The sequence below is a fragment of the Ammospiza nelsoni genome, chromosome 3 (assembly GCF_027579445.1).
Source record: "Ammospiza nelsoni isolate bAmmNel1 chromosome 3, bAmmNel1.pri, whole genome shotgun sequence".
Classification (NCBI taxonomy): domain Eukaryota; kingdom Metazoa; phylum Chordata; class Aves; order Passeriformes; family Passerellidae; genus Ammospiza; species Ammospiza nelsoni.
In genome coordinates, this window is record NC_080635.1 from 90,774,628 (window position 1) to 90,802,580 (window position 27,953).

Genomic DNA, 27,953 nt, shown 5'->3' on the forward strand with positions numbered 1-27,953 from the left:
AGACCAATTAATTGCATGTCCTGTCTAGTTTGAGCACTTTTGGACTGTATGTTAGAGGTGTTTGGTTTGTATTAGAACAATATTGAGCCTTTTCCTTGGAATAAAGCCTATCACTTGTGCCACAGGTATTTGAGATGAGCTTCTATGAAACATCAACTTAACACTGAGTAGAAATCAAATGGCAGAAACTGCTACAGTTAAAGAAAAAAACACATGATCTTCAGAAAGATCTATAACTTAGAAATCAACTGACCTCAACTGAACACATGGCTTCAGTCCAACTGAAAGCAGTGTGTGTAGTTACATTTTGTTAAATGTTCCATCATTTGAATGTTCTAAAGGTCATGTGGTCTTTACTCATTCATACCCTAAGGCAACACCATTTACATTTACATTGACTTTACAAGCTCTTTATGCTGCCAGGCATGCATGAGAGGGGCTGTGGCATACATGAGAATAAAGTTCAGTAAATTTATGAATGTACAAGTCTACTACCTACATGGTCTCCAATTTCTGCCAACAAGTAATTGCTCAAATGCTCACTGGAGAAAAATCAATATGGCACAGAGCAGGCAGAGATCTTAATATCACAAGACTCTGTGAAAGTTATTTTCCTCCCCCTCTCTAATTCCAATTTATTTCACATCTTACAGGGGGGCAAAAAATCTTTAAATTTAGAAGCCCATGATTAGCTGTACCAGAACACTGAAAAACAAACCCAGGAATTTTTATTCTTAGAATTAATTTCCCAACTTACAGAAATCTTCATAGGAGCTCAATTTGGCTATCGATATTAAATATTGCAACTACTAAAGAAACTAAGAAAACTAGATGACAAGGTTAGCTGAGAAAGATGAGCAGGGTTGTAATAAAACACTGGACCTAAGCCCACAGGTGACAAGTATTTCATTTATCAAAATAAACTGCATTCATAAGTGGCAATTCAAAAGGTTTTGAGTTGTAGTTTTTGGGGTTTTTTTGTAGTTTCTTCTTTTTTTTCTAATGTCCTGTAATTTTCCTTTTCGTATATATTAACATACACCCTTCATTTCCTTTCCTCATAAGCTGGTCCTCTCAATTTTCTGTAATTTTTGAAATATGGAAAATAATGGTGAGGAATGTTAGGGCCTCCTTACAGAAAATACCACATTTAGAGGACACAGACAAACCTAGAGGCCATAACCTCACCTTTGGTTCTTTCTTCATCTCAGTTGTGGCATCCAGCTTTTCTGTTTAATCCTACTCTTTTGGAAAGGAACCAAAGTCTTAATGATTCAAAATGAATAAATTTATAATTTACCTGCAGAAGGAAGTAGCTATGGCCATTCCTAAAACCAATTAGGATTGCCCTGAAACTAATACTATACAGAAAGACAGGATGTCAAAGAAGTTTTCATAAATTTTCCTGATTACTGTTCCATTGAAAGTGGCAAAAATATTCTTTCAGGAGTATCCTTACCTCTGAATTAATTACTTTAATCAGGAAGAAAATGTGATAAACAGTCTTAGTTAACACAGAAAGCTGACGACATCTCTCTAGATACACTTGAATAGAAGGCTCTACCCTTTGCTGCAGTTTACTCCAGAAAAGAGTCAGTTCCCTAGAACAAGAGAACAATATTTCAGGGCCAGCAATGCAACCACTAGTCTTAAAACAAGAAATGCAAGACTAAGAACAGTTTCCATTTTGTCTTTGAGAAAGGAAAAAGCCTGCCATTTATTTATTTACACCTTATCTTTTATTAAAATATCCACACTATTAAGTATCTAAATTTCAAAATTATGACAATGCCTCACTTCCAGAAGGACAGTTCAGAATAAAACCTGTATTACCACAACTTATGCTACATAATTTACTCATTATGTGGCCTTGGAAAAAAAGAAGTCTTGTACAGTAGTTTACTATTCACAGACTGGAACTGTATACTTCTGAACTCTTAGTAATTACTAATACCTACAGAAGCCTGGCTTTTCTCTGTGGTAGATACACCTTTTCTAAAGCTACTCTGCTTTAAGAGCTGGATGTGACTGTGATTTAGCAAGGAATTAGCTCCTAAAGCCAAACAGTATCACAGTATCTACATTATCTTATTTGCTGATTCCTCCTCAGGTGCAAAGAGCCAAAAGTACCTAGTACCTTGTGAAATGCTGTAACACCCAAAACTTCAGCAGAATCTCTTAAAGCAAAATCCTGCATTAGCAGTTTTCTCCTGCTGCTGCACATAGAAGCACAGACAAATCAAATTCTTCAAGAATTATACAGGTTTGCTAGTTAGCAGAAGGAAATTAAAACCCTAACAGCTCAAATATCTGCCAACAAAGACCAGTACTTGTTCCCACATTAAGAAAGCAAGCCCCAAACAATAAGTATCTTCATCTAGCTTATTATTGTGGTTACAGTAGTAGTAAAGAGCTTCTTCCTTTCTAAGTTTGTTAGAAAGAGACACTGTGCTATTACAGGACAGAAAGAACAGTACTTACTCATTAAATGCTGACATAATGCTGACCAATTGCCTGCAGTTATTAAATTTCTTATTTCTATGGAAAAATTATTAACCAGCTATTGGTATTTGCCTCATCACACATATACCCTTCAAATTTCTGCAATGGATGCTTATCTTGCAAAATCTATTTATTTTCTTTTCTAGCTTTCCAAGAGTCTTCTTTCTGTTGAGCTCACAGATTTGATCAAGCTAAAGAAAGTTAACCTATGGCTTATGTATCTTCCCCAGACTAAGTTTTTGTTCTTGGATAGAAAACAAGATTCAAACTCACCAGGCACAGTACATCTCCCCTTGCTGCAGCTGGCGAGATAGAAATGCTGCACATAGAATTAGAGCACTTTTTTCATCTCCATCAGATTCCAGGTTACAGATCATTTCTAGTGCATCTTTGCAATCTACTTCTGCAATCTAGAAGAGAAGAAAGAGAAGAACAAGACTCAGAAAGTGGTTGCATTTTCAAACACACAGTCACATTAGCCTTTGCAAGACAATAATTCAGAGCTTTAATTTAACAGTTGGATAGAGATGAGCATGAAAGCAAATCAGTATATTTCTAGTATCAAAACTCATTATGCCACCAGAAAAACTGTCTTATTAGAGTGAACATAAACTTTTTTCTTAGATGTGACTTATTTGTATCTAGTGTCCCAGTCCCCTAAGAATTTTAAAGTATATTAATTATTCATATATATCACATACATTTGGCAATAGTGATATGAAGACTTATAACTTTAAATTGCAGCTTAACACAACAAAGAAAATTACTTGTAATTCTAATCCAGTTTACTTGTCAGTGATGCCACTACTGCTTTCACACAATGAGCTGGATGGTTAATGAATCTGAGGTTTAACATGACTGTTCTAGTACTTTTTGAAAAATCAAAGATATGAAGAAAAGGAAAGCTGTACAGTAAGAAGCAGGTCATCTGAATACTGTTCTAGAGGAACACTACAGTCTGTGCAATATAAATTATTTGTCACGCACCAATGGAAGTACTTAGTTTTATGGCAAATCAAAGGAAAAACCACAGCTGCCCAGTACTACTAGACAGCTGTATCAATACTGAATCAGTGCACTTGCTGTAACAATACTGTCTAATTTGATTCTCAGCAGACTGGTTTGAGTACATCAATTAGTGCATCTGGCAGGACATGCTGGTATTTATTCTTTGACACCAGCAGCTGAAGAATAGCTTGACTATGACAACAGCACTGTTGGAAGTCTCTCTTGAGAAATCACAAGACCACCCAAAGCAAGAAACAGAAGTGCTCACCCAAACACCCAGCTGGTCCGGCACTCTGGGTAAGGCGGCAGCACAGCTGGATTGGGCACCACGGCATCCAGCAATCAAACTACAATTTTGAATAGTACAACTACTTATTTTCACACCTCTAAATGGACACTTTGTAAATATACTAATAGCCCTTTACTGAATGTCACTGGGGGTTTAATAACCTCAAAGTCATCCTCTAGAGAAAACGGCATTTCTTAACCTGGAACAGTATAAATCTAATAGCAATTTAGACTGAAAGTCTGCTTTGCTCAGTGCCCCATCTCAGACAGGGACTATCAATTAAAAGCTTAGAGAAGAATCCAGCAAACCGAACTTATAATAAGGGAACTTCATTAAAAGCTTTTCCAGCCTGTCACACTTCCTAAGGGACCCTGTTTCTAACAAAGGTTTCTACATTAAGTTTGTCAGTCTACCATTTCACATACTGTAGGTCTGAATTCTTCACATTATTGAAGAAACTATTTGGAAACCATGCTGAAAACTTGCTTAAATGTTGCTTTCCTACCTAGTCTGAATGGATATAAAAATTTCCACACCGATAATATACTTTTTTGCACCTTTTTTTTACTATTTTCTTGCTGTCTCACACTACAAAAATGACAGTCCTTCTCAGTTTTTAAGTCCACCCTGACATGTTAAACTTATCTGCCTTTTCTTAGTAAGACGTGATCTTTCCAAAACTGTTAGCAATACTGCAAACAGTTAGCCAAAGCTGCTAATCTAAGCAATCCAAAACTCAGAAATACCTGGATTAGGCTCTCTCTGATAACCCAGTATGAACTGTATGTTATGGCATCCAAAGAAACAAGGCTAACCCATTCCTTTTGTCCAGGGCATTCACAGTTCATTCACTGAACCAGCCCATTCTGTGTTGGGCTGAGTAATGAAGGAAGCCTGTCTGCAGGGTCATAAATTCAAAGTTCCATTGCATGTCTCCAGCAAACAAAAGCAAGATTGCACAGCCCTGTCACAGCCCCTCCTGAGCCTGTTCTGACAGGGTCTGCAGCAGCCAGAGCTGGGAGGAGAGCAAGACTGATCCAATTCTACTGAGTATCTGAAGAACACGGTCAGTGAGAAACTGTCATCTTAGAATTTCATCTGTATCTAGGGCAGGAAAGTTTTCCAGCTCTAATCAGTGCACAACTCTTATCCCTTTAGGTTCAATTGCAATATGCTTAATATTTAACATAAAAAGATGACAGCAACAAAAAGACAGCAGAGACACTGGCAGACAAGAAAAGTGACATTTGCAGTTCGTTTTCCTTCAAGAAGGAAAAAGGCTCAGCTAAAACTCTGGAGTGAAAAATGAAGATGCCACCTGAAAGAATGCAAAAGAGCAAAGCTGTCATCTCCTCTCTGACTTCTGTATTTAAATTAGAAGGATTTTATATTACAAACCAGACCAAAGATCTGATTTCACCTTCAATTGCACCCAGGAATTTGGGTGAAGTTACATTTATTCTCTGAGCTGCAGGCAGCATCTAAAGGGCCCCATTCTATGTATTAGGTATACACAAAAACCAATATAGTTCAAGTAATAAGAGTGGGAAAATTATTAACTTCACTTTACTAAGGAGGTCTGAGGCAGAGTTTTAAAATACTTTAAGCAAAATCAAGCACAAAATTATCGCACAGCCAGAAAATGCCCATTAATGACTTAATAATACACTTCCATGAGTGTTTTGAGTCATTACTCAGCTTAAAAGTGACTTGAATGAAAAGAAAAAAATACCAAAAATATTTTAGATCATATTTTAAAAGAAAAAGCTATTCTATAAGAACACCAGCTTATGATTAGTGACTTTACTACCATTAAAGAAATGTCTAAGAAAAAAAGTTCTTTATTTACTTACTTCTTCCATTAGCCTTTCATTTGGTGATCCTGAACAAAGACAGACCAGGTAGGTTTGTTTGAAATTGCCTTTCCCACTGATTTCTGGATGGTCAGAGCAGAGTTTTGCCAGGGCAGTAGCTTGCGTTAATTGCTTTGTTTTCATTAGGTGCTTAATACGCATATCCAGCAGGACAGGGCCTTCTGACACTAAAAATTCATTCACTTAAAAAAAAGGAAAAAAAAAACCAAAAAAAAAGAAAAAAAAAAGCCAAAACATTACATGCATGTTACAGAGTTAACAGACTGTATTTACTCATCATGGTTGACCCTAAAATTTACACAAATCAAAACAGATATACAAAAGATACGAAGCAAAGATGAGTGAAGTTTCTCAGTGAACTGCACTTCTTTATCATAAAGATTCCCTGTCACAGACCTTTTATATACTTGCAGGTTTTAATTCATTCTAATTTCTTGGCTAAACAGCTGCACACAAAACAGACTTAGAGATCATATAAATATTAAAATATTTAGATACAATTTAATTATAGTTCTACAGAAAGACAACACAAAGCCACTATTCTCACACCCTCTGTACACTTGTGCTATGCCTTTGCTAACGTTGCCTTTTAAAGATCTTGCTATTGAAGGATATATGTGATAAGTACAAAAGTTTCCGAACCTGTTTTTATTGGTGTGAAATGTTTCATATTATACACACAGAACACAGTCAATCACTTTATGGTTCTTCAACCAAAGAATTTTCCTTATTTGAAAAATTGGCATATCTTGCATACATTTGACTGTGCATAGTCTAAAACTCAGAAGAGATAGGTACTGAACTGGATTTTTCAAACATGCTCCCACCAGAGTCAAACTCTGTAGTCTACACTAACAGTCCAACTCTAGGTGCTCAATAGAAGGCATAAAAATTCTACAAAAAGGGGAACACAGGCTACTGTTCTGAATCTTCAATATCTGGGTCTCATCCAGATCTTCAAGATCAAAATTGCTTTAGCTTTGAAGCATGTGGTTTAGTACTACCTCTAGAACATTTAAAGTCAATTATTAAAACTAGACACATAGACAATCACTTTTCTCTAATCCTTTTGACATCATGCCCTCCCTGTTTTCACAAGGTAGATATATACTGCATAAAAAACCCCTTGGTTTTCAAGTGCCCTCACTTCAATTTCATAACACATTCTCACATCTTTTAAAACCAGCAGACTTTTTCTACTGATTTTTGTTTCTTTTGTGAAAACTAGCACATTCATCATATGCTTTCAGTATTAGGAGTAAAATCTTGATAATTTCTGAATGAGATTTTTTCCATCCTTTGAGTAGTCCCAAAACCTTCTGGTCATCTGCAGTGCTCACTTTCTGATACATTTTGATAGGAACTGTCATATACCTTTTAATTTCCTAATCCGGAATTCCACCTAAATCATGTTGTCCATTCACTTAATTTATATTTTCTTGACTTTTCAAATCCTGTTTCGATTTGATGAAATAAGTACTTTCAACATCTAAAAAATTCTCTCTGTAATACTTGAACTAGTAGAACACAAAACATGGTTTAATTAAAAAAAAGCTCATCTCATTCTTTGCTTCTCTCCATATATTTAGTTTGATTCACTACTGTCTTCATTTCATGATTTCTCCTTCTTCTAGCTGCTTATATGGAACATTACTAAAAGTCTATCCTGAAATCAGAATCAGGTCAACCATTTTCTTTACCACTTTAATGCACAAGACTTTCAGGCAGAAAATGTTGCCTTTTGCAGAAATCAGGCCTGTTAAACCCCATCATTATCTTTAAGGCATTTTCAGATTTATGGGTGGATTATCATTTCAACCAACTTCTTAGTTATTTGTCCATACCCTTGTACCCCGCTACAGATGATCAGCAATGGCTAACTGATGTGTAAGAATATTCAAATCAAATGAGCTCCTTCTTCCTTTCCCCGTGGCAGTGAAGCTATGACCAGATTTGTATGTATGCAGTAACAAAGGAAAACCAGAGCACGCTAACAGACAATGGGTAAACATTTGTTTTTGTATTTATTAGAGGACATTCTAAGCAGCAGATAAATGTTCCTTTAATATCATTACCAATGCATTATAAAAGACATTCACACTCCTGCCAACCCACAAATGACCCTGTGACTAACCACATTCAATAGCCTAGCCTTGCTCTTCCTCCACCAGGTACCAATAATCCCTTCACCCAAAACGTTTAGTCCTGGATAGTCTGTCAGGAATAACATTGGAACATTTTACCTTATTTCTGTAACAAGATACAGGAAGACCTTAGACTTTAAGATATATTGGTAATCCAAGATGTTTCACTCCGATTTATTACTATAATTGCTGCATTTAATATCGTAAACATTACATTCTATCTGCTAGTTCTCAGTAATCCCCTTCCTTTAGTGTTTACTGCTTAGCCAGCCTACCTTGCATAAGCATCAGCACATTTTCTGTTATCTTCTCAACAAGGCACAGGAAGACCTCAGGGTTACCAGTTACATATTAGCTCTTAAGCCTTTATTCCAATCCCAGTGATTATAACCATTATGTTTAACATCTGAAAGCTATTCAAAACATGAATTTTAATACATTTGTTTTGTAACTGAACTAAAGGAGACATTTCAAGAAAAAAAACAGTACAGGGGTTACAGGACTAAGTTTATGGTGGGGAACAGTCTTAAGGATAAGATTTTGAGGTTACTGAGGAAGGTTTTGTTTATTTTCAAATACTTGATAAATACATGTTATTGTACAATGTAAATTTCAAAAGTTATTGTGGACAAATTGCTAGCCTACAATACCAATAGTAATTTATAAAAAGGCTTTGAGACACAAGTGCTTTTCTAGAAAAAAATCACTTAAACTTTATGAGTGTAAACCCTGACATATTTAATGGGAACAATTATTGGACAAATATTGAATGTAATTTTTCTGCAATGCTCTCTCATCCATTAAAATTCACAAACATGTTTGTGCAAGACGTGCAAAATTCATATAAAATTGCAGAACATGAGGGAAAATGAAGATGTGCAGATAGCATCTGACAGGTGGTACTACAATCTACTAAGTCTAGCAAATTAATTTGGACAGACTGGGATCTAACCTTTTGGGCAGTTTCCCTCTGATTCCCTTGAATTCCATAGCTGGCATATCAGGCCCTACTACCAAGTGATTCCATGCCAAGTTCACGAGAAGGATATGAACTTTTACTACAGGTATTGCTCGTACCACACATGGACTAAAGCAGAGAAAACGTAATCCACAGATTAGCGGCACATGAGAGCACAAATAAGCTCCAGGCACTAACAGGTTCTCTGTGGAAGACAGTCCAGATTAATGCCATGTTTTAGCTGACTTAAGAGCACAAAGAGTATCTGCCTTACAAAGCACTCATAATCCTACTACCAGACCCCTCATCAGATGTAGCATAGGTACAGATTAATCCACCACCTTTATGTCTTATCAGCCTTACTTTAGCCAGGGAGGCTGAAGCCAGGAGGTGAATATACACATGGATAATCCATCTCCAAGAACTTCAGCTGCTAGTCAGGAAACAGTGTACTAGCTTTGGCTGGGGTATGGTTAATTTTCTTCACAGTGGCTGGTACAGGGCTGTGTTTTGGATTTGTGCTGAACACAGTGATGATGATGTGGAGACGTTTTTGTTATTGCTGGGCAGGGCTTACACAGAGCCAAGGCGTTTACTGATTTCTGTGCTGCCAGGCTGGGGAGCCTGGGAGGAGACACAGGTGACCCCACTGACCAAAGGGACATTCCAGACCATGGAACATCACGCTCGGTATATAAGGCAGGGAGGAAGGGGAGGACGTTTGCAGCGATGGCGTTTGTGTTCCCAAGTGACCCTGAGGTGTGATGGGGCCCTGATCTCCTGGGCATGGCTGAACTCCCACCTGCCCATGGGAAGCAGGGAATTCATTCCTTGCTTTGCTTGTATGCATGGCTTCTGCTTTCCCTATGGAACTGTCTTTATCTCAGCTTATGAGATTTCTACCTTTCCCTTCCTATTCTCTCACCAGTGCTGCTGGTGGGGGAATGAGAGAGCATCTGAGTGGGGCTTTGCTGCTGGCTGGGGTTGAGCCATGACACCTTCTCCATCATCTTCAATTGTTAGTCCACATATGCACTCACACTATGGGTGACTCTGAACTGACTTGATGCTTTCCATATCAACCAGGAGCTGGGACTCAGAATCCTTCATGCAAACATCTCAGCACAATTCTGCTGAATGCAGCATCAATCCTAGATGCCTCTGTGGTGGCACAGTGTCTAGAGAAAGGGTACAAGAAGTTCCAGATGTCTGCTTTGAATACACCCAGGATGCAAACACGTTTTCCTTCTGTCAAAACCGAGGCTACTCGTATCATTCAGCTTCTGGTGACAGGTGCTCTAATTACTGAAAATAGATCCACATTGGCTGTTACATTCTGCCTGTTATCCACCTTGACAATCTCTGGATAGTGATGGTTGTATCCAGATTCTCCTTTCAGTGAGATATTCTTTAGATGCCTCCCTACTACATTTAAACTTATGAAAAATTCCAGAACCCAACTCCTGGCATCCAGGTTTAAATTCTAAGGATAATTGGAATTAGATAGCAAAAAAGCAGCAGCAGCAGCCTGGCTTTTCATAAGGTTATCAAAGATCCTTTTCCTCTAGACAGTTCCTCCAGTCACCCTCAGTATCAGCAGAGGAGATACCAATGACAGTTTTGAAGGATTATACCATCACTCCTTTTGAAGGATTATATCATAACCTCGAGGATGGAAAAGTTCATGCTAAAGAGCACAAGCCACACTGATAGAAATTGAGGATGGAAGTGCAGTGTTTTAACGTTGCATAGGCTATGGCATAACCTTAAACACTTTGGTGTACTTCAACTTTCAGTCTTCAGCACACTGAGCAATAAGGCTACACAGACAGCCACATGACCTCAGGAAACCTAATTTTCAGTTGTCATTAATTCAGACCAGTTTCAATTCTAGATTAGTATCAGTCCTGATCTCACATTAAGCTATCTGTAGTTCAGGAGGAGGCCAGTAAGACAAAAGACCCACTATGATGTGAGAAAATTAAGACAACTTTACTAAGGTTTCCTTCTGTAAGCAATTAATGAAGTGGAGAAATGTAGAAAATTCCTCTCTCCGAATACAAGTGTTTCTTGTCTATCATACGCAATCTTGAGGAAAAAAACGTCCTGCAGTTGAAACCTGAAGTAATAGCAGGTCCAGTCACCGTGCAAATGCAATGCAATGCAATGTCTGATAGCAGTGCAGGACCTGTTCCCATGGGACTCTTACAAGAAATTCCTTAAAGATGGTGAAGTTAGCTCTCCTGAAGTCCATGGTCACAATCTTACTTACTGCCCTGTGTCCTCCTCATCCAATACTGAACTCATGAGCAGGGTCTTAGAAAGACTCAAATGCAAGGCAATTAAATATTAATTAAACCTCCCTCTTACCCATACCTTACAAGTTACAATGGCAGCAGTGTGGTAGAGAGGAAGCTAGTAGAGGAGTACTCTGTGGGACTCTGAGGACTACATACTAATCCAAAGTCTGTATTAGGTGTATAAGTAACTAAAAGAAGCAACAAAATGCAAATCTTGTGGAAGAGTACACCCAACTTCTGGAAAAAAAATAAACTGAAAATCCTATTATACATTTACTGGACTTATCCAAGGGAGCTTGTGGTAATTTGAATAAAAGGAGATCCAACTTATTTTCTAAAAGCACTAAAAGAAGTCCATCAAATCCCTAAAGATACCAAGCTCTCTTGGCAGTTAAAAGAAGAGCCTTGTACAGATAAATTATCAGTTAACGGAAAAAGAAAAAAAAAACCCAAACAAAATCTCAGTGGGTTTCTGTAGGATCTGTACCAGGGACAGGTTTTGTCCAGCACAAACAATTATAAACATTTGGAAAAGGGCAGAGAACCATGACAAAATATGCTGACAAAAGCAGGGTAGTAAAAACATGCCAACAGTCCATAACACAGCATAACAGATAAAATTAAAATGTTGACAAAACTCCCAAAATTGTTTTCATGGAGGAAAAAACCACAAGCCTAAATGTACATACAGGCATGATAGGGGAAAAAGCTAACACTGAAATAGGTACTAGTCCTCAAAAAAATGTCTTAATTCTGATTTAAGAAAACATTGGTTCAATGCTCAGTCAAGCAGCAAGGCTAATGTTATGAAAGTAGTATTATTATTAAATATTATGAAAGGAATGTGGCAGAAAGCAGAAAATCATACTGGCTGCTGAATAAACCTTTAGTTCTCCATATAAGGAATGGGACAGTAAATTGGGAAGACATGTAAGACACTACAGAATAGAGAAGATGAGACATGATAGCAGTCTATCGAATCAGGTCTTGTGATGCATTCATTAAAAGATGTGAGAAGAGTTACCTTGTTAATAGATAGAAAATATCATATGAAATAAGCAGGCATCAGGCTAAAAGGAGGCAGACACTAAGAGGAACTACTTCACTTGATGTAAGGACTGTGCAACTTTTCCATAGATGCTTATGCGTGATGCTTTATACAGATTCTAAAACCATTTAGGCAAAGAATCAAAAAAACAACTAAGATTTATTCACACAAGGATACCACTTCTGAATTGCAGTGACCAAACCAAAAATAACGTATCAGGGCACTATCCTTGTAAGCCTCTGCTGGTCATACAGTCTTCCCTATGCAACTACTGTTAGCCATTCTCAGAACTCAGCTCCAAATGAACTTCGGTAAAGGTCCTCTTGGCATTTCATAACTCAATAAATGACATTCCCATTTAAAAAAACACATGAAGTTTTTATTTTTTGGGTTTATGTCAAATAAATTTTGCATATCAGTATTGAACTTACCCCATCATAAATTAGCTTGTATGTAAACTCCCTTCACATGGCTTATAAAGAAAACGGCAAAAGAATTTGGGGCATGATTATGTTTTATGCAAAATACCAACATTAAATTATTTGTATGTTACCATGAACATACTATCTTAATAGTTCAGAAAATGCTACATGCATATTTATTTATATAGCTTATATATTACCACAAACTGTACTGAACAAAAAACTTCCGTTGATCATAATAATATTTCAATATACCATAAACTTGAAGTAAATAACTCTAAATTTTACCTTTATCTGGGTCCAACTGTTCCTGGGACAGAATACCACACAATACTGGGTTCTTCCACACTCCCTTCTCTTGTGTAAGTGTTGTTAAAATGTGCAGTTCCTGGCTGCCATTTTCCATCAAGTTTTTATGAGCCACCTGAATAATGTATTTTACAAAACAAGGTATTGTTTTAAAAAGACATAAATAATGTGTCTTTCATACTCCTTTGTACCTTATGTTACCACATTAATGCCTTACCAGACAGAGTTACAGGTATAACAAAACTACCTTAGCCTTCAGCCTATACAGGTTTTACTTCTGCCTCTGTTGCCTGAGATATAAGCTGAGAAACCAAAACAACTGAGTGCTTCAAACTCACCTTGAGATTTATTAACAGGGCTACTTCTGAAATTTCTGAAACTAAATTTTGAAATAGGCCTCTCTTAAAAATGGATGAGCAATTTCTCTAGTCCACATATTGTTCTGGTACCAGGCGCCTAAACTTTATCTTCTCAAGCTCTTCAGCAGCTCAATTTCTATGTACTGGAGACAGCGAAAAAAATATTTTTATAATGTCGAAAGATTTTAGCTGTTAAGATCTCACTGCATAGTTCTATGCAAATATGAATAAACAGGCTGGAGTCTTAAAATCAATTAAAATATCTTCCATGGCATTTATATACTAGAATAAATTCTGTGGGCAGATGTACATTTGGAAGCAAAACAAATACCTGCAAAAATCTGTGGCTTAAGTAGCAATGCACAACTTACACTGGTCCTTTAAAAATAAATGAGCCAAGAAATGGCTCATTTTTCTTTTACTTTTCCACCTGCTCTCAAGGCTGTGGAACTCTCCTCAGCATCAAACACATTTCTTCAGAATTGATTTATATAAGGCAATTGCTAGTCAGAATTCACTCTAAAATACTCAGCCTTTCATCTTCCCATGTCATTTAGGCTCAGAATCCTGAGGTAACTGTATCTGGTCTTTTCATTATTATCCCTTTCTCCCCCTCCCCCACTTTGCTATTTTTTAAAAACTGTATGCTGGACCTCCCACTACATATTTCTGATAAATACTGAGAAGCAGAACTTGTCCCAACACCCTCCTTTAATGCAGTGCTCAAACCTTAACCAGCCAGTGCCCTGTGAGAGATTTAAAACCCTTCAGTATCAACTGAAGTTCATAAGTTTCAAACATACAACCATAAATAGTACAGAATTACTTATATGATAATATTTAATTTCTAAGTGTGTTAATAGTCAACTATATTTTAAAACATGAATCTTATTTCAATAATCTATAACTATTTTTTTTCTCCACAGCTGCTGCATGCAGACAGATGTTATTACCTTCAGCAATTACTGCAGAGTATGCAGGATTTCCAGCTGAAGACCTTGCTCCTTACAGACAGGCTACATACTTAATATCCCCTATGGCTTCCAAACCATTCTGAAAAGCTATTTTCTTTATTTTATGAACTAAACTCACCTGTACAAAAGCCTGAAATTCTTCCCATTTATTTTCAGGTAAGTCCAGAGGCAGACACAGTAGAAGTTCAATACAGCTTCTAGAAGTCAAAAAGGAATTATTTGAGGAAATTTTTGACATTGAAATTGTATAATCAACAGTTCTTTATTCCAATATAAAAATAGTTGTTTGAAACACTAGCCACAAAACAGTTTTCTTTTTTGAACACATAAAGAAAAAGAGGCCATGAACACTCTTGCAGAAACTGTAAAAGCAAGCTCTCTAAGACACTATAAAAAAAAAAACATCATTGAATCCAACTCTGTAAAAGCCTGTGCAAATTGATGCACTTTCAGATTGTATGGAAATTGATAATAGCAAAGTGTTTCAAGCCAGGAATGTTGGCTTGCCCTAGGTCAGGAATCCTTGCCTTAATTCCAGCAACCAGATATTCTCCCTTACATACAGCATCCAGAATGAGGAAGGCAGGTGCTCGTAACTGGATTGGGAAAACATTTAGGCAATGAAAAGTTAACACCATACAGACTGGTTTCAGTAACCAGAACACCATACTCACAGTGCTAAACGTTCCAGCACAAAGGCAACGTTTTCACACTCAGAGGTAAGGTAAGGTCGTGCTTTAACGTAACTTCGGATGGCCACCGTGTACACCTCCAACAGAGGCAGAGGATCTTCCGATGTCTTCCACTTTTCCGCATATTCCAACAAAGTCTATTTAGGAAAAGGAAAACAAAATCCAAAAATCAGGAACAAATGTAAGTTTAAAATTTTAAATTTCTCACTAGTAGATCTCCTTAATATGAATTACATATTCTCAAAGCATGCTTTTTTTCCCTTAAAATTTACTGTTTCATTAACAACTGACACTTAAGACTCCACACACAATCATTCTCTGATCATATAAAAACGTTATGACTGACACTTTCTCCCTGTGGTAACATCATATGATTCACTTTACATTCCTATTTTCCAAATAGAAATCTGAAGAGCATATCATAGTTAAGGGACTGAAAACTCATTTTTAGACATTCATCTCTACAATTCAGCTTTCAAAGCAAGTAAACTTGAAAGTTTTAAGTCTCCATTTTAATTTTCTACTTCCAGAAACAGTTTTGCTTTTCCCCTGCCTTGCCACCTTGAAGATACAGGTATCTTCAGGACATTGCTTTTCACAGGGTCTGAAAGGAATATGTTCTACGCATTTTAAAGATATCATCTGTACATCAAAATCTCATTAGTAAAAAAAGTGGTTTCCTACTTGCCACATGAATACCTACAAATAGTGATATTAAACTAAAACTCATGAAAGTGATGAAATAAACATCAGCAACCAAAGTGCAGAAGACTTCTATTCATTTCAGTCAATGCCAGGGGACTCAGACACGCATTTAGGCAAAGTCATCATCCCAACCACATCCCCCATGGATCTCTGCTATCACACCTAGGGTAACTTGATGGATTGCAAACTAATCCCTACACCAAGGTTGCATGGAGTCTGTCATATTACAATGACCAATTGTGCTGTCTGCTTCTTGAGGGGCATAACACGCAGAAAGCTGAGATTAAGAGAGAGCAGTTTTGGCTGTCTGACACCCTGCCAAAAGCAGGGCCATTATGATATATAGCTTGGAGGAATATGTTGATGGAGCTGTGTGTATCCTGAAGAACAGAGACTCTATAGCCTTTATGGGCAACCTGTTTCTGAGTGTTTAGAATACCATTTATTAAGATTTTCCTCCACCAGTACCTAGAGAAGCAGTCCCACAGGTTCTCAACAGAGGGGTTAGTCCCCCTCAAACTGGTGCTAGCACAGCCGAGAGTGTAGCAAGTGCTCAGCCAGGGCACACTGGAGCTGCTCAGGAGAACAGCTGGGCTGCTGCCCCAGAGCTGGTGCCAAGCCTCTATTGGTGCATGGGCTACACTCCCTCCCACCCCCCAGCTTCGTGCTCACCTTAGCCACTATGTGTCAGTGCATTCCCGCTGGATGCTGAGCTCCCTCCCAACAGTCTCTCTTACCTTGCTTGCTCCCACCAAATCATTATCATCCACAAAAGTGCTGAAGATATGCTCTGTCCCTTCATTCAGTTACTAGTAAAGAAGTTAAGAGACTATTTGCTCCAGTATTGAGCTTTGATAGGAAGCCACAAGCAGCTGGCTGCCATCTGGACTTTGTATTAGTAAGTGTTTGGGACCCACACTTCAGGCAGTGGACTATTTCATAGATTTGTTTATAAGAATACTAGTGGAGATGAAATACTACGGCCTGCTGATGTCTGGCAGAAAAACATCTGCCATTATCCCCTTGTCTGCACAGAAGGAAATCAGGTTTGTCAGTGTGAAAGCATGTTACACAGTTCATTGTGTCAAGGACATTTAGCAAAAGTCACCGTTCTCTCTTTTTTTTTTTTTTTAAGGTCAGCTGTAATTAAACTAATTTTGACAACGTTTTTTCAATTCTGACAAGGTTTGTTCTGGTAAGGAAAATCAGAGCCCTCTGAGCAACAAAGCTCTTCTGCTACAGAGTTTCCCACACACCTGAATAAGAAACAAAATAAGGTGGTTCTCAACTCATTTAACAACAAATGTTGAAAATTTGTTTAATTTCTAACATATTAATACCACTATCTAAAAGAATTTGCTATATTTGGGATACAATGCAACTCAAATGATAAAAGAGAACTTGGTGCAAATTTATGTATCAGAAAGTAAAAAAACCAATGTTAACTATTTTAGAAATGCAAGCCATCATATCAAAAAAACAAGACAAAACAAAACTAGGTTTATTCCTGTCTTCAAATCTAGTTTATCTAAAAAGCTAAGTTTAAGTTAAATTCAGCATTGTCTGTCTGTACTGCCTTAACCAGTGGTAATGTTAAGAACTTAAAATTGTTATATTTTAATATCCAAATAAATCCTCTCAACAAAAAAATGTCAACTATACTGAACAGATTTTTTTTAAGAAATCTGTTTCGTGTGGTCATTTGCAATTACAATACCATCACCACATTATATATCCTTCACCCAAAACAAAAGCCCAAATGTATTTCATTCAAGGACATAAAAGGTAAGAAATATGCAAGTTTTGGCAAAGTGCTTCACTAAAGCCTGGTTTGGTTTTAAAGGCAATCTTACCACACAATCAATATGTGAAGAAGTTACATACTCTATCCCTCTCCTGCAGCAGAAGATGCTTCCAAGCATTGAGTGCTTCCTACTGGAACCCTTAACCTGACTGGAAAATGGTCTGTTTTACTGTAACACTCAATTTGATGCTCTCCTAAGAGCAGCAAAAAAGCACCACAGACCACAGCAGAGAAAAGATGGAAGACCAAAACAGAGACAAAGCATGTAAGAAAAAACAGAGGAGGACTACACAAACAAGCTAAGCATATTAGCAAACAGTATTTCAGTACCACTTGGCAATTTTGCTCAATGCACTAGAATAATCAGATCAGAACAAAGCAGTTGCCTTGAAAGAACCTTGAAAGAAACTCCAGCAAAAAGTCTCCCTTTGTCCTAATACTCCCATAAGCAGAAGTACTGTGATTTCCATTACTGACTTGTCATATGTGACATGTTTAAGGATGCTAGTGGCAAAACAGCAAAGCTGAACAAAAAACAGCCCAGGAAAGTACACTATATTCTTCAGTTTTTGGGTCATGGAGCAGTGTTTTGGATAGAAAAGGCAATAACTTCTTCCCTTTGTCTAGCTGATATAAGTAGTCACCTTAAAAGAGTGAATAGCATAAGCTTCAGTTCACATGAAAGCCAGAGACCTGTAAAGTAACCCTCTCTCCTCAAACTGATGTTGTTCCTTGTTAAGAATTCACTAGAGCAATCAATACTGCACCTTTCATGGTATAGTACTTGCAGAAAAATTAAAATAAAAACTACAGTCATATAATTCTTTTTCCTTTTGGAGTAAACTTTTTCTTCTTTTAAGTGCTTTGGAATGACTTGCAGTTTTGTACTGGAGAAAACACCCCACAAGTGCTTTTTGTTGAAAGAGTATTACAGCTTAACCGATTTCACACTTGCTTAAAAGACAATTTTCCTTGTAAAGGGAAAATGTGAAAACAAGTTGCTGGTGAGACTGAATAAAAGAGGGACAAACATGCTAATCTGAAATTCAGCACAGTTTACTGTTCATACTGATTCACAGACATGCTAGGAAAATTCTTTGCATTAGTTTGGAATGCTACTTAAGTCAGACAATTAGATTTGTAATTGGTGATAAATAGTTAAAACTAACACTGTCATATAGAATTACTTCTCTTTCTGATTAATTTGAACAAATACACTTCTCTTTTTAGACTAAATATATATTAAAAAACCCCCAAACCAAACCACAACAATGACCAACCTCCCAAGTAGTAGCTAACATATAAGACCAAGGCAGTAACGCTACTTTTACTCATCTCCTCTTCAGAAGACCACAGCAAACAGCAAGATTAATGTAAGCTTTGGTAAATTAAGGACATTTCCAACTTTGCAACCAAACCAAGAAACATATCCTGGAGCTGTCTCAAAGTGTTGAGGACAGGAAGTAACAAGAAAGGGTAAGAAAAAAGAAGGAGGCAGGAAGAATATAACTAAACAATTACTTGTCTAAGAAATGTGACTGAAGAGTATCAAAAATATTCTCACCTGCCATTGCAAATATGAGAACCTAAGGAAGAAACCATCAGGCCCAGTAGAGAGACACTGATTCATAACATGGCAAGGGACCCCTGAGACCTGTAGCAACAAGATCAGGACATCTCAAGTCTCATGGTGGGTGGTCAGCATGCTAAAGAACCACCAGATAGGCAGGATCACCATCCAGTCTGCACATGGGGAGATACCAAATGCTGCTGACCCATTATGACACAACCATGCAGGAATTCTCCCTGCATGGAGAATAAAACAAATAGGAACTTTGCAGAAATACCATGTAGTCATTAATACCAGAAAATTGGATGAGAGAAGAATTATAAAAGCACTGGCAGAAACTATGACAGTCCAACAAAGATCACTACAATCTACATTCAGATTACTGAGAATAAACTGAAGTAAATAAAATCTCATTTTTAAGACATGAAGTTCATTAGCAGTTAGTCAAAATAGATATAATCAACAGATTGGCAAATTCTCAGAATACACCATCTAACAAAAAGTATTCAGAGTGTTGGTGACCTGTTATTGCCATCTTTTAAAGTGGCAAACACACTGTAAAAAGGAAGAAGTTTGTACTATAACACAGTGGCACTAATTTCAGCATTAAATAGTGCTATTTTTATCTCATATATATATATACATGTATCAGCCTCTTCCAAGCCATTATGTGAACTATATTAAGCATTTACACCCACCACACCCTTCAAAAATATTCGTTAGTATGACAGATTTCCTTGTCTGGATGTCTCTAGACTATACAGCACTGCCATTATACAAAGAAAATTAAATTCATTCTGCTTTGCTTAATGAATCAGTGTTGTGCTCTGCTTACAACCATAAAAAGAAAGAATTTTACCCCCAGCCCTGGGCCTCATTAAGTTATTTATCTCCCTACTCGGGACATGCTTGTTAATCAAGCCAAGTACTGTGTTCTGAGCACAGCAGCAAAAGTTTTGCTCTTTGAGACTGAAACAGGCCTTTTATTTTAGCAGCAGGTTATACAGTCAAGAATCCTCTAAAAGTGGAATAATCTTGACCTGTACAATAAAAATATGTACTATACCTGTGATTTAAACTGTAGAAAATATACAATCACAGGTAAGGTTCAGACCTTCCTTTTCAATCTTTATCAGAACCCTTACAAGACTGTTGCTGTAGCAACCCACCCACCAGAGAATGCTTTACTGAACAATTTTCTTTGCTAAAACTAGCCCTACAACACCAAAGCAGTGGTAAAATATGTTTCATATTAAAAGACAGCGTTAGTAACTGTTAACAGGAGTTCACATGTATGGTCCACACCTACATGTTTCTTCAGCTCTGAAGAACAGATTCTTACCCTGAACACACCTGAATAAGGGCAGTTTATTTAAATTTATGTCAGGACATGCCTGGGACTGTCAGTTTCATTTCCTGCTACACCCATAGGACTAAGAAGCTGGGAAAGTGACAGACAGTGGTCACACAGGTAAGCTGCATCTCTCAAACAGCTGCAGTAAGCAGCAAAACCTTTATTTCAGTGACTTTCTTCAAGCACATCCACACAGGAGAAAATCCAAACAAAATGACACAACTGTGTTATGTGGAGATGAGTCTTAGGGAGCTGCACACAGAGAGTGGCTGAAGGAACTCTCTCCATGAAACAAGCTCCACAGTGGCAGAGACAGCAAAGCAATGACAGAGCTCCACGCACCCAGGCAGGTGCAGGAGCTCCAGCACTTCTCAGTGAGATCACTCTGCTGCTTGCTGCTCACATGGAGCACTCCCACAGAGGCAGGGCTCCCCCTGACACAATCACACCTCTCACTCGGCCAGTACCTGCCAACAACCACCTGGTACAAAACAGCAGCTGCCTTCAGAGGAACCACCAATGGCCTGATTCAAGAAAACACATCAAGCTTTATTCAAAGCTGGTGAAGGATAGCTACAGTTCTGCTATCATGAACAGAAATTTCAAAGGAAAGTGAGGGTTCCAGTCAAGAAAGGGCAACTGAAGAAAACCAGCAAAGCAAGTCTCCCATATAAACCATGCATATGATTTAAGAATATTTTTCTTGGCCTAAGATTCTCCCCTGTGAAGGTGACGGATATGTTCTAATAACCAGTCACAGCTTGTGTCCCTAGATGATGGATCATGAGGAAATGAAAATGAATTGGAGACCCTGAGTTTGGTATCACCATACAGAGGAAGATGCAGAGAGATGCTGTACCCTGTAATGAACCACATAACATAACCACTTGAGTCAAATCAAGTTCCACCGACAGCTCTGGACTGGTTTACAATTTGATGCTTAGTTTTAAATGGACTGAATGGAAGAAGACATATAGCATAGTTTGATCCAGAGTAAGTGTCCCTGAGGACATTATCTTGGGACCAGTGCTTTTCAATATCTTCATCCATGACCCAGACACTGAGATCAAGAGTACCCTCAGCAAGTTTGCAGATGATACAAAGCTGAATGGTGTAGTTGACATGAGAAGAAAGGGATTCTACCCCAAGTGACTTGGACAAGCTTGCAAACTGTGTCTACAAGAACATCACGAAGTTCTACAAGTCCAAGTCCAAGGTGCTGCCATCGGTCAGGGTAAGCCCGGATGTGAGTACAAACTGGGAGAACTCATTGAGATCGGCCCTGAGGAAAAGGACTTGCTTGTTCTCATAGATAAAAAGCTGAACATAAGCCAACAAGGTGTGCTCACAGCCCACAGAGCCAACTGCATCCTGGGCTGCACCGCAAGAGGAGCGGCCAGCTGGTCAAGGGAGGGGATTCTCCCCCTCTACTCTGTCCTTGTGAGACCCAGCCTGGAGTGCTGCACCTGCGGTCCTCAGCATAAGACAGGCATGGACCTGGCTGAGCAGGTCCAGAGGAGGCCACATAGATGATCAGAGGAATGGAGAAGCACTCCTGTGAATAAAGGCTGGGAGCTGAGGTTGATCAGCATACAGAAGAAAAGACTCTGGAGAGACCTTATTGTGGCCTTCCAGGATTTAATGGGGGGGGGGGGGGGGGGCAACAAATTTTGTATGGGCAGATATCAACAGGACAAGAGAAATGCTTTAACTGAAAGCAGGCGAGTCTAGATTAGATGTTAGAAAGAAATTCTTTACTCAGAAGGTGGTGAAGTCTCATCCCAGGCACTGCTCAAGGCTGGGCTGGATGGGTCCTGTGCAACCTGATCTAGTGAATGGCATCCCTGCCCATGGCTTGGAACTACATGATCTTCAAGTCCCTTCCAACCCAAACCATTCTATGATTCAATGAACTTTGTACAATCAGGTTCCACAGGTGGTCATGAACCTGACCTTGACTTAAGAGTGATTTTGATCTCCCAGTCCCTGACTTATGGTGAGACAATACATGAAAATGATTTGTGCTATCTTATTCCTCCCTACAAGATTATAATTTAGAGAAATGAAAAAGCAGGGAAGAGATAACAATGATTTCTTTCAGTATTTGAATATCTGAAGTTTGTCTGTTTGAGCCTGCAAGTTTTCTAGACTAGTAAGGAAAGATCTCACACAATTATTCTGGCCAAAGGTAGATCAAAAACATCAAGTGCCAAAATCTTTAGTTTTCCTTTTTCAAAAAGTGCATGAAAGTACACATTTCTTGTCAAAATCATACGTCATTTTTCAGATACTCTGAAAAGCAGACAATTCCGTTAATGTAGTTTGTAGCAACAGAGATACACACAATTAATTAAGTCAATGGTCAGCTCACAACCTGAAAGACAAGGTTTTTTAAAGGAATAAATCAGCTTACCGTGGCAATACTATTATCTGACAATAAGACATGGGGAGTGAGATATGATTGAAATAGATGTTCTTTGTGAATGGTTGTCTTGTACATTAGATCGTGTCAGAAAATCAGATCTAGTGCCAGACATTGCCTGTTAAACACATGTAACAAAAGGGAAAGGAAATATTTTATAGTACCATATACTATTTCTACCACATATGTACTGTTCAAGTACAACTCATCATCTAGAAGATGTTTTCTTTTTCCATGCAAACTGTGAAAAACAAGGCTGTATTTATTTCCCTCAGGTCTTGAAATATATTGCCTGTGGTCAGCTAAAGAACAGCACAGAAAGATAATGGCAATTCTAATACTGACCTTTAAAAGTTCCACACTACTGTCTGCTTGCAATTATTTAAACTCTTGCTTCCTCAAATTTCTTGTGTAGTACTACAGATGAGCAGGAACAACCTTTCAAATACAGACAGCTGTATTTTAAGAATGTAATGCACAGTAATAGTCTCACTCCTGCTTGTCAATGTGCAAGTTACTAAAACATGCAACAGCGAGCCACGAGAAGCTGGCAAAGCAAGACACTGGAGCAGTAAGGGCATGAAAATACTGACTGTGTCTATTGGAAACCTTCCTATGCTGACTGCTGCTGAATGTGAAGAACACTGACAGTGCAGCCATGCTGTCTTGTGAAGCAAACAGAACAGATGATGCCTCCTGGTTTTGTATTACCAGCACAATCCTCTCTTTGTATTACAAAACAAAGTGTAGCCCTGAAGGTAAGCTATAAGACTCTTACCATTTAAAGCTAAACTGAAATTAAAATGGAAATGTATCCCAATATTCTGTACCCTATGCAATTACTTGTTCCTGAACTGCCATCCTTCTGCTTTTGACACTTATAAAGTAATTTTACTGAAGCTTAGAAAAGTGAGATTTACTAGATCTCTAGCAAAAAATATTTTCCCCTTCGTGATTCTGTACTTCATTTTTGTTGCCTTTTGCACTGATCTCCACACCTTGAAGACAATCACTACATGAAGACATGGATTTGAAAGTCTGACTAGTAGAGCCCCGATAATTTCTCTCTGCTGTATTTTTTCTCCAACAAAGAAGCAGTCTACTATTCAATTACCAAAATAACCCAACTAGTAAGACTAAAGACACCCCCCCAAATCCTAACTCCAACCTATAATCTTAGGTTGCAGTTTTGGAAAGGAAAACTGACTTATCTGCTTCTCTCTAAAAAAGTATTTCCCATGCATGTTCTTCACATTGTTGACCTTTCAGGTATGGTAGTAACGAACAACAACTAACTGCTTACATTGAACTATTACTCAAAAGAAAACAGAACCAGATTTGAAACTGCTGGTTGAACTTTCCTTTCCCAGGGGAGTTAGGAGCACCATGAAATATACAATAAAGTTCTCGCAGTATCCATGGTTCCACAAGAACTGGTTATCAGTACTGGAATGTGCACACAGACACAACTCCCGGCTCGAAGTTGAGAATCTGCACCAGTCACATGTCGCCAGTAGATAAGCTCACTCACAACTCACAACAACAGGAAATGCTGAGCAATCTCAGATGTGCAGCACTCCATCGCAGAAGCACGCAAGGCAACTGTGCACAAGCACAGCTCCCAGATGGTGTCACATTAAGGGTGTGCACACATCCTGATGCTAGGGTAACCAAGTATTTTGAGAGCTACAATTTGTGCAGCTAGACCAGCAGATACAGAAACTTCTAAAAACATTTCATAAATATATAGGTTTATGCAGTTGCTTTGAGATATCCAAGATGAAGACACTTCTTTTAAAAAATGAATATACTGGTGCTTTTTAATACCAATAAATTCACTACTGAAATACCTACATTAAATATAGATGAACAAAAAGTTGGGTTTTTTTTTTTTAATCTGTGAATTATATTCTAACTGCAAGGTAAACATAAAGCTGTTATAAATAAATTTATTGTACATGCATAAATTCTTCAGACCAAGAACAGAAGAATATAGTGAGAAATAAAACACCTTTAAAAAAGGAGTCAAAAAAATGCTGAATGGCCACTAAAACACTGCTTTGGAGAATAAAGACAGCAGAATTAAATGTTCTCCAGTCTTTCAGGATAGGCAGGAAAAAGTTCTCAAATTGCATGCAGAGGTGACAAGCCCTTGAATGGCAACAGATCATGGATACTGGAGAAAGTGCTAGAAATTGCAAGACAGCTTAGTCCCTGACAAAGGCCCTGAATCCTAAGACATGAAACACAAGGAACATGCTGACTTGACGTGGATTCTTGATCAAGCAGCTAGGTATAGTCATGATGGTGATACTATCTTCTGACTTTAAAATAGCAGAATAAAAAGTTTTGGTTTGTTTGGGTTGCTTTCTGGGAAACAAACCTATTACACTGAATCTTGGGCTGAGATTAAACATTCATCTCATTCAATACAAGTTTATTTTTAAAAGCTGTATTTTTCAGAGTAAAACTGTGAGCCTGATGCATAATCTGACTACTACAACCATTAAAGAACTGAGCATGTGATGAAGACAGCATTGTTCAAATTCCTGGAAAGCTGATAATAGTCTGCTTTTAAGGTCAATTTATGATAGATTACAAACTATGCCAGCCTGCTGGCCTTGAGTCTTTTGTGCAATTCCAGTGAATCACATGAAGGCACAGAACTGAACTAGTAAAACAGAAATGAACCTGTAAATGAACCTGAACTGATCTCCCCTTCCTTGCAGAGTATCAGTCCTGGCCTGCAATAGTAAAATCATCCCCACCCCAAGAATTCAGTGTCAAAGAACTCAATTAGAAGATGTCTAGGATGATAGCAGGCATGACCACTGAGCAGAAGACCATGCACTGGGTAATCGTCCTCACAGCTTCTAAAAAGGAATTGCTTCAAGAAGCATTTCCAGACCATCAGAACTGAAGAGAACACAGCAACATTGCCTGTGCTGCCTCTCTCCTGTAAGGAAAATGAACAGACTGGTTCAGAATAGCTTCATAACATGTGTTCTTTTTAACTAACTATTTGAGACACTAAAAACAAATTAGAAATCCAAATTTAGACATATCTGGAGTCAAGAAGATTTCCTACCAATACATTAGTACCAGATGATGTCTTTGTGAAGTCCCACAGCAAAGTTATATCCTAAAGGGACACACAAAAAAAAATCTTTACAGTGTTATGTTACAATTATTCTCAGCCTTGATGATCTAAAGCTTCTAAAGATGAAAACTATCTTTTATTTTGTGATGTCTCTCCTTGCCTTTCTCTCCTCCTTGTTGTTCAGTGTTTTACCAGAAGATGGAGAACAAGCCCTTCACCACAAAAAATGCCAACTGCTGCAACTCTTTTTTTTTTTTTTTTTTAACTGTGAGGTTAAGGTTCCCATGAAAGGTTCCCACCTTATCTGAGGAAAGTGGAGGCAGTTAAGGAATCACTGGGATGCAACCAGCATTTACATTCAATTTGTACAAGGACAAACTACCCAGCTAAGATATCAAATGAACAAAGTATTCAAGCAAAAACTTGAACAGTTCTTGAACTAGTTCGGCATGTCAAAAAACCCCTTACTTCTATGTCTAATTTAAACCAAGTCTACTTCAGACTGCCCATGAGACTTTACCATTAGGCATTAGAAATACTATAAGACATGATTTTTTAAAACATTTAAGAGTAAACTAAATGGTTACATAGTATAAATCTCATCTCTTTCCCATATAAAAAAGCACAAGGGAAAAGAAAGTATGAGTATCTATTGCTTTTGCTGTGGTATGACAACCATCTGATCAAGACATTCTCCACATCACCATGATCATAATCAATCTTTACTTTCCTTTCACCTCTGTGTCCAACAGAAAAGCTCAAACATAAATTACTTGTTTCCATTTTGTTTTTCAGTTGGGATACCGTACAGGCTATTTTACAGATTTTTAGGTTAGAACAAAACTTACATAGAAAACCACATATTTTAAACCTGTCCACAAGCATCGGACAGAACAGCAGAACAGCACCCATCTAAAATACTGCTATCACAGATTTGCTGTAATAAAATTAACAAAACCACTTTTTATTTATTTAGAACTGTACACAGAGAGGTCATTTTACATCAAAACAACACAGCACTGTACTTCTAAATAATTTCCAAAGCAGTTCAATGATACAAATTAAAACTGGCACTACTTAACTGATTCAGTATTTGTTTACCAAGGCTTAGCACTGTTACCTTGATTTTGTAGCTACACAAGTGCTGCAAGAATATTAGCTCTTACATGTTATTATAATACAAAACTATCCAGAATCAAACAGCAAAACTCCAGTATTTGAGACACTAAAAATAAATTAGAAATCCAAATTTAGACATATCTGGAGTCAAGTAGATACACAGCATCAGACTGCATATACAAAACTGTGGAAGACATAAGCCAATGCAATTGTATTTTCTATAGGACAAATACTATTTAAATTATGGTACTGATCAAAGAACATCAATCTCAATTTGTACTCAATTTTCATTTCTAAAGCCTATCAAGATTTTAAGTTGTTGCTATGCTATTTTTACTTGAATGTGTCTTCTGAATTGTTTCACAATAAAGTTGTTAAGCAAAATACAGCTCTAGAAAGCCAAGACTCCTTTGGCTGAAGAGTCCAATGATGGCGCTTTAATTCTAATGGAGATATTGAGTTGTGCCCAGAAGAGAGGACTGAAGCCAGACTCTTAATTCCATCACTTACTGCAAGATTGTATTTAAGCAATTGTTTTCACTCTCAATTTCTGCAGGCATGGTGCAGAGCTATCCAATTTTTTTCCCATTACAACTCCTCTCCTCCACTGACAGGCTGCAGTTCCAATCTTTGCTGGTTTTTTTCTTTCCCTTCAAACAGAGAACTCCAGCTGCTTTCACACTTTGCAAGCCCATCCTAACATCACCAGCTTCCCTACCCTGCAGCTGAAAGCAAAGGAAAGTCATGTCAAGATTAGCAAATACTGAAGCAGCAAGTCAACACTCATTCAGAGATGAATTTCAAAACCAGAATCTGAGTTTGCCAATTAGGTTCTGGTCCACAAAAAGCTCACAATGACTATATCATTCCAGAGCAATGCACAAGGAGTAGATAGTACAGCAGAAAAGAGAGTTCTGAACCCATCATAAGTGGTTGTATTTCAGACTGGCATTCAGCTGGTTCCATTAACTGCATACTTGTTAGCAGCTGAAGTAGACTG

General features: G+C 37.9%; 1 protein-coding gene across 2 annotated transcripts in view; it reads right to left on the minus strand.

Moving 5' to 3' along the window:
• Nucleotides 1-27,953, minus strand: part of ZNF292 (zinc finger protein 292) — a 52,360-nt gene that overhangs the window by 11,426 nt on the left and 12,981 nt on the right. The window contains exons 2-7 of one of the 2 annotated variants that reach the window (XM_059467316.1): nucleotides 14,862-15,016; nucleotides 14,306-14,384; nucleotides 12,834-12,969; nucleotides 5,653-5,855; nucleotides 2,776-2,912; nucleotides 1,460-1,601 (exon numbers count right to left, since the gene is read on the minus strand). In XM_059467316.1, the coding sequence (XP_059323299.1) occupies nucleotides 1,460-1,601; nucleotides 2,776-2,912; nucleotides 5,653-5,855; nucleotides 12,834-12,969; nucleotides 14,306-14,384; nucleotides 14,862-15,016 (852 nt within the window). Of the gene's footprint in view, nucleotides 1-1,459; nucleotides 1,602-2,775; nucleotides 2,913-5,652; nucleotides 5,856-12,833; nucleotides 12,970-14,305; nucleotides 14,385-14,861; nucleotides 15,017-27,953 lie in introns of those variants that run through there. The other variant, XM_059467317.1, reaches the window with a different exon arrangement.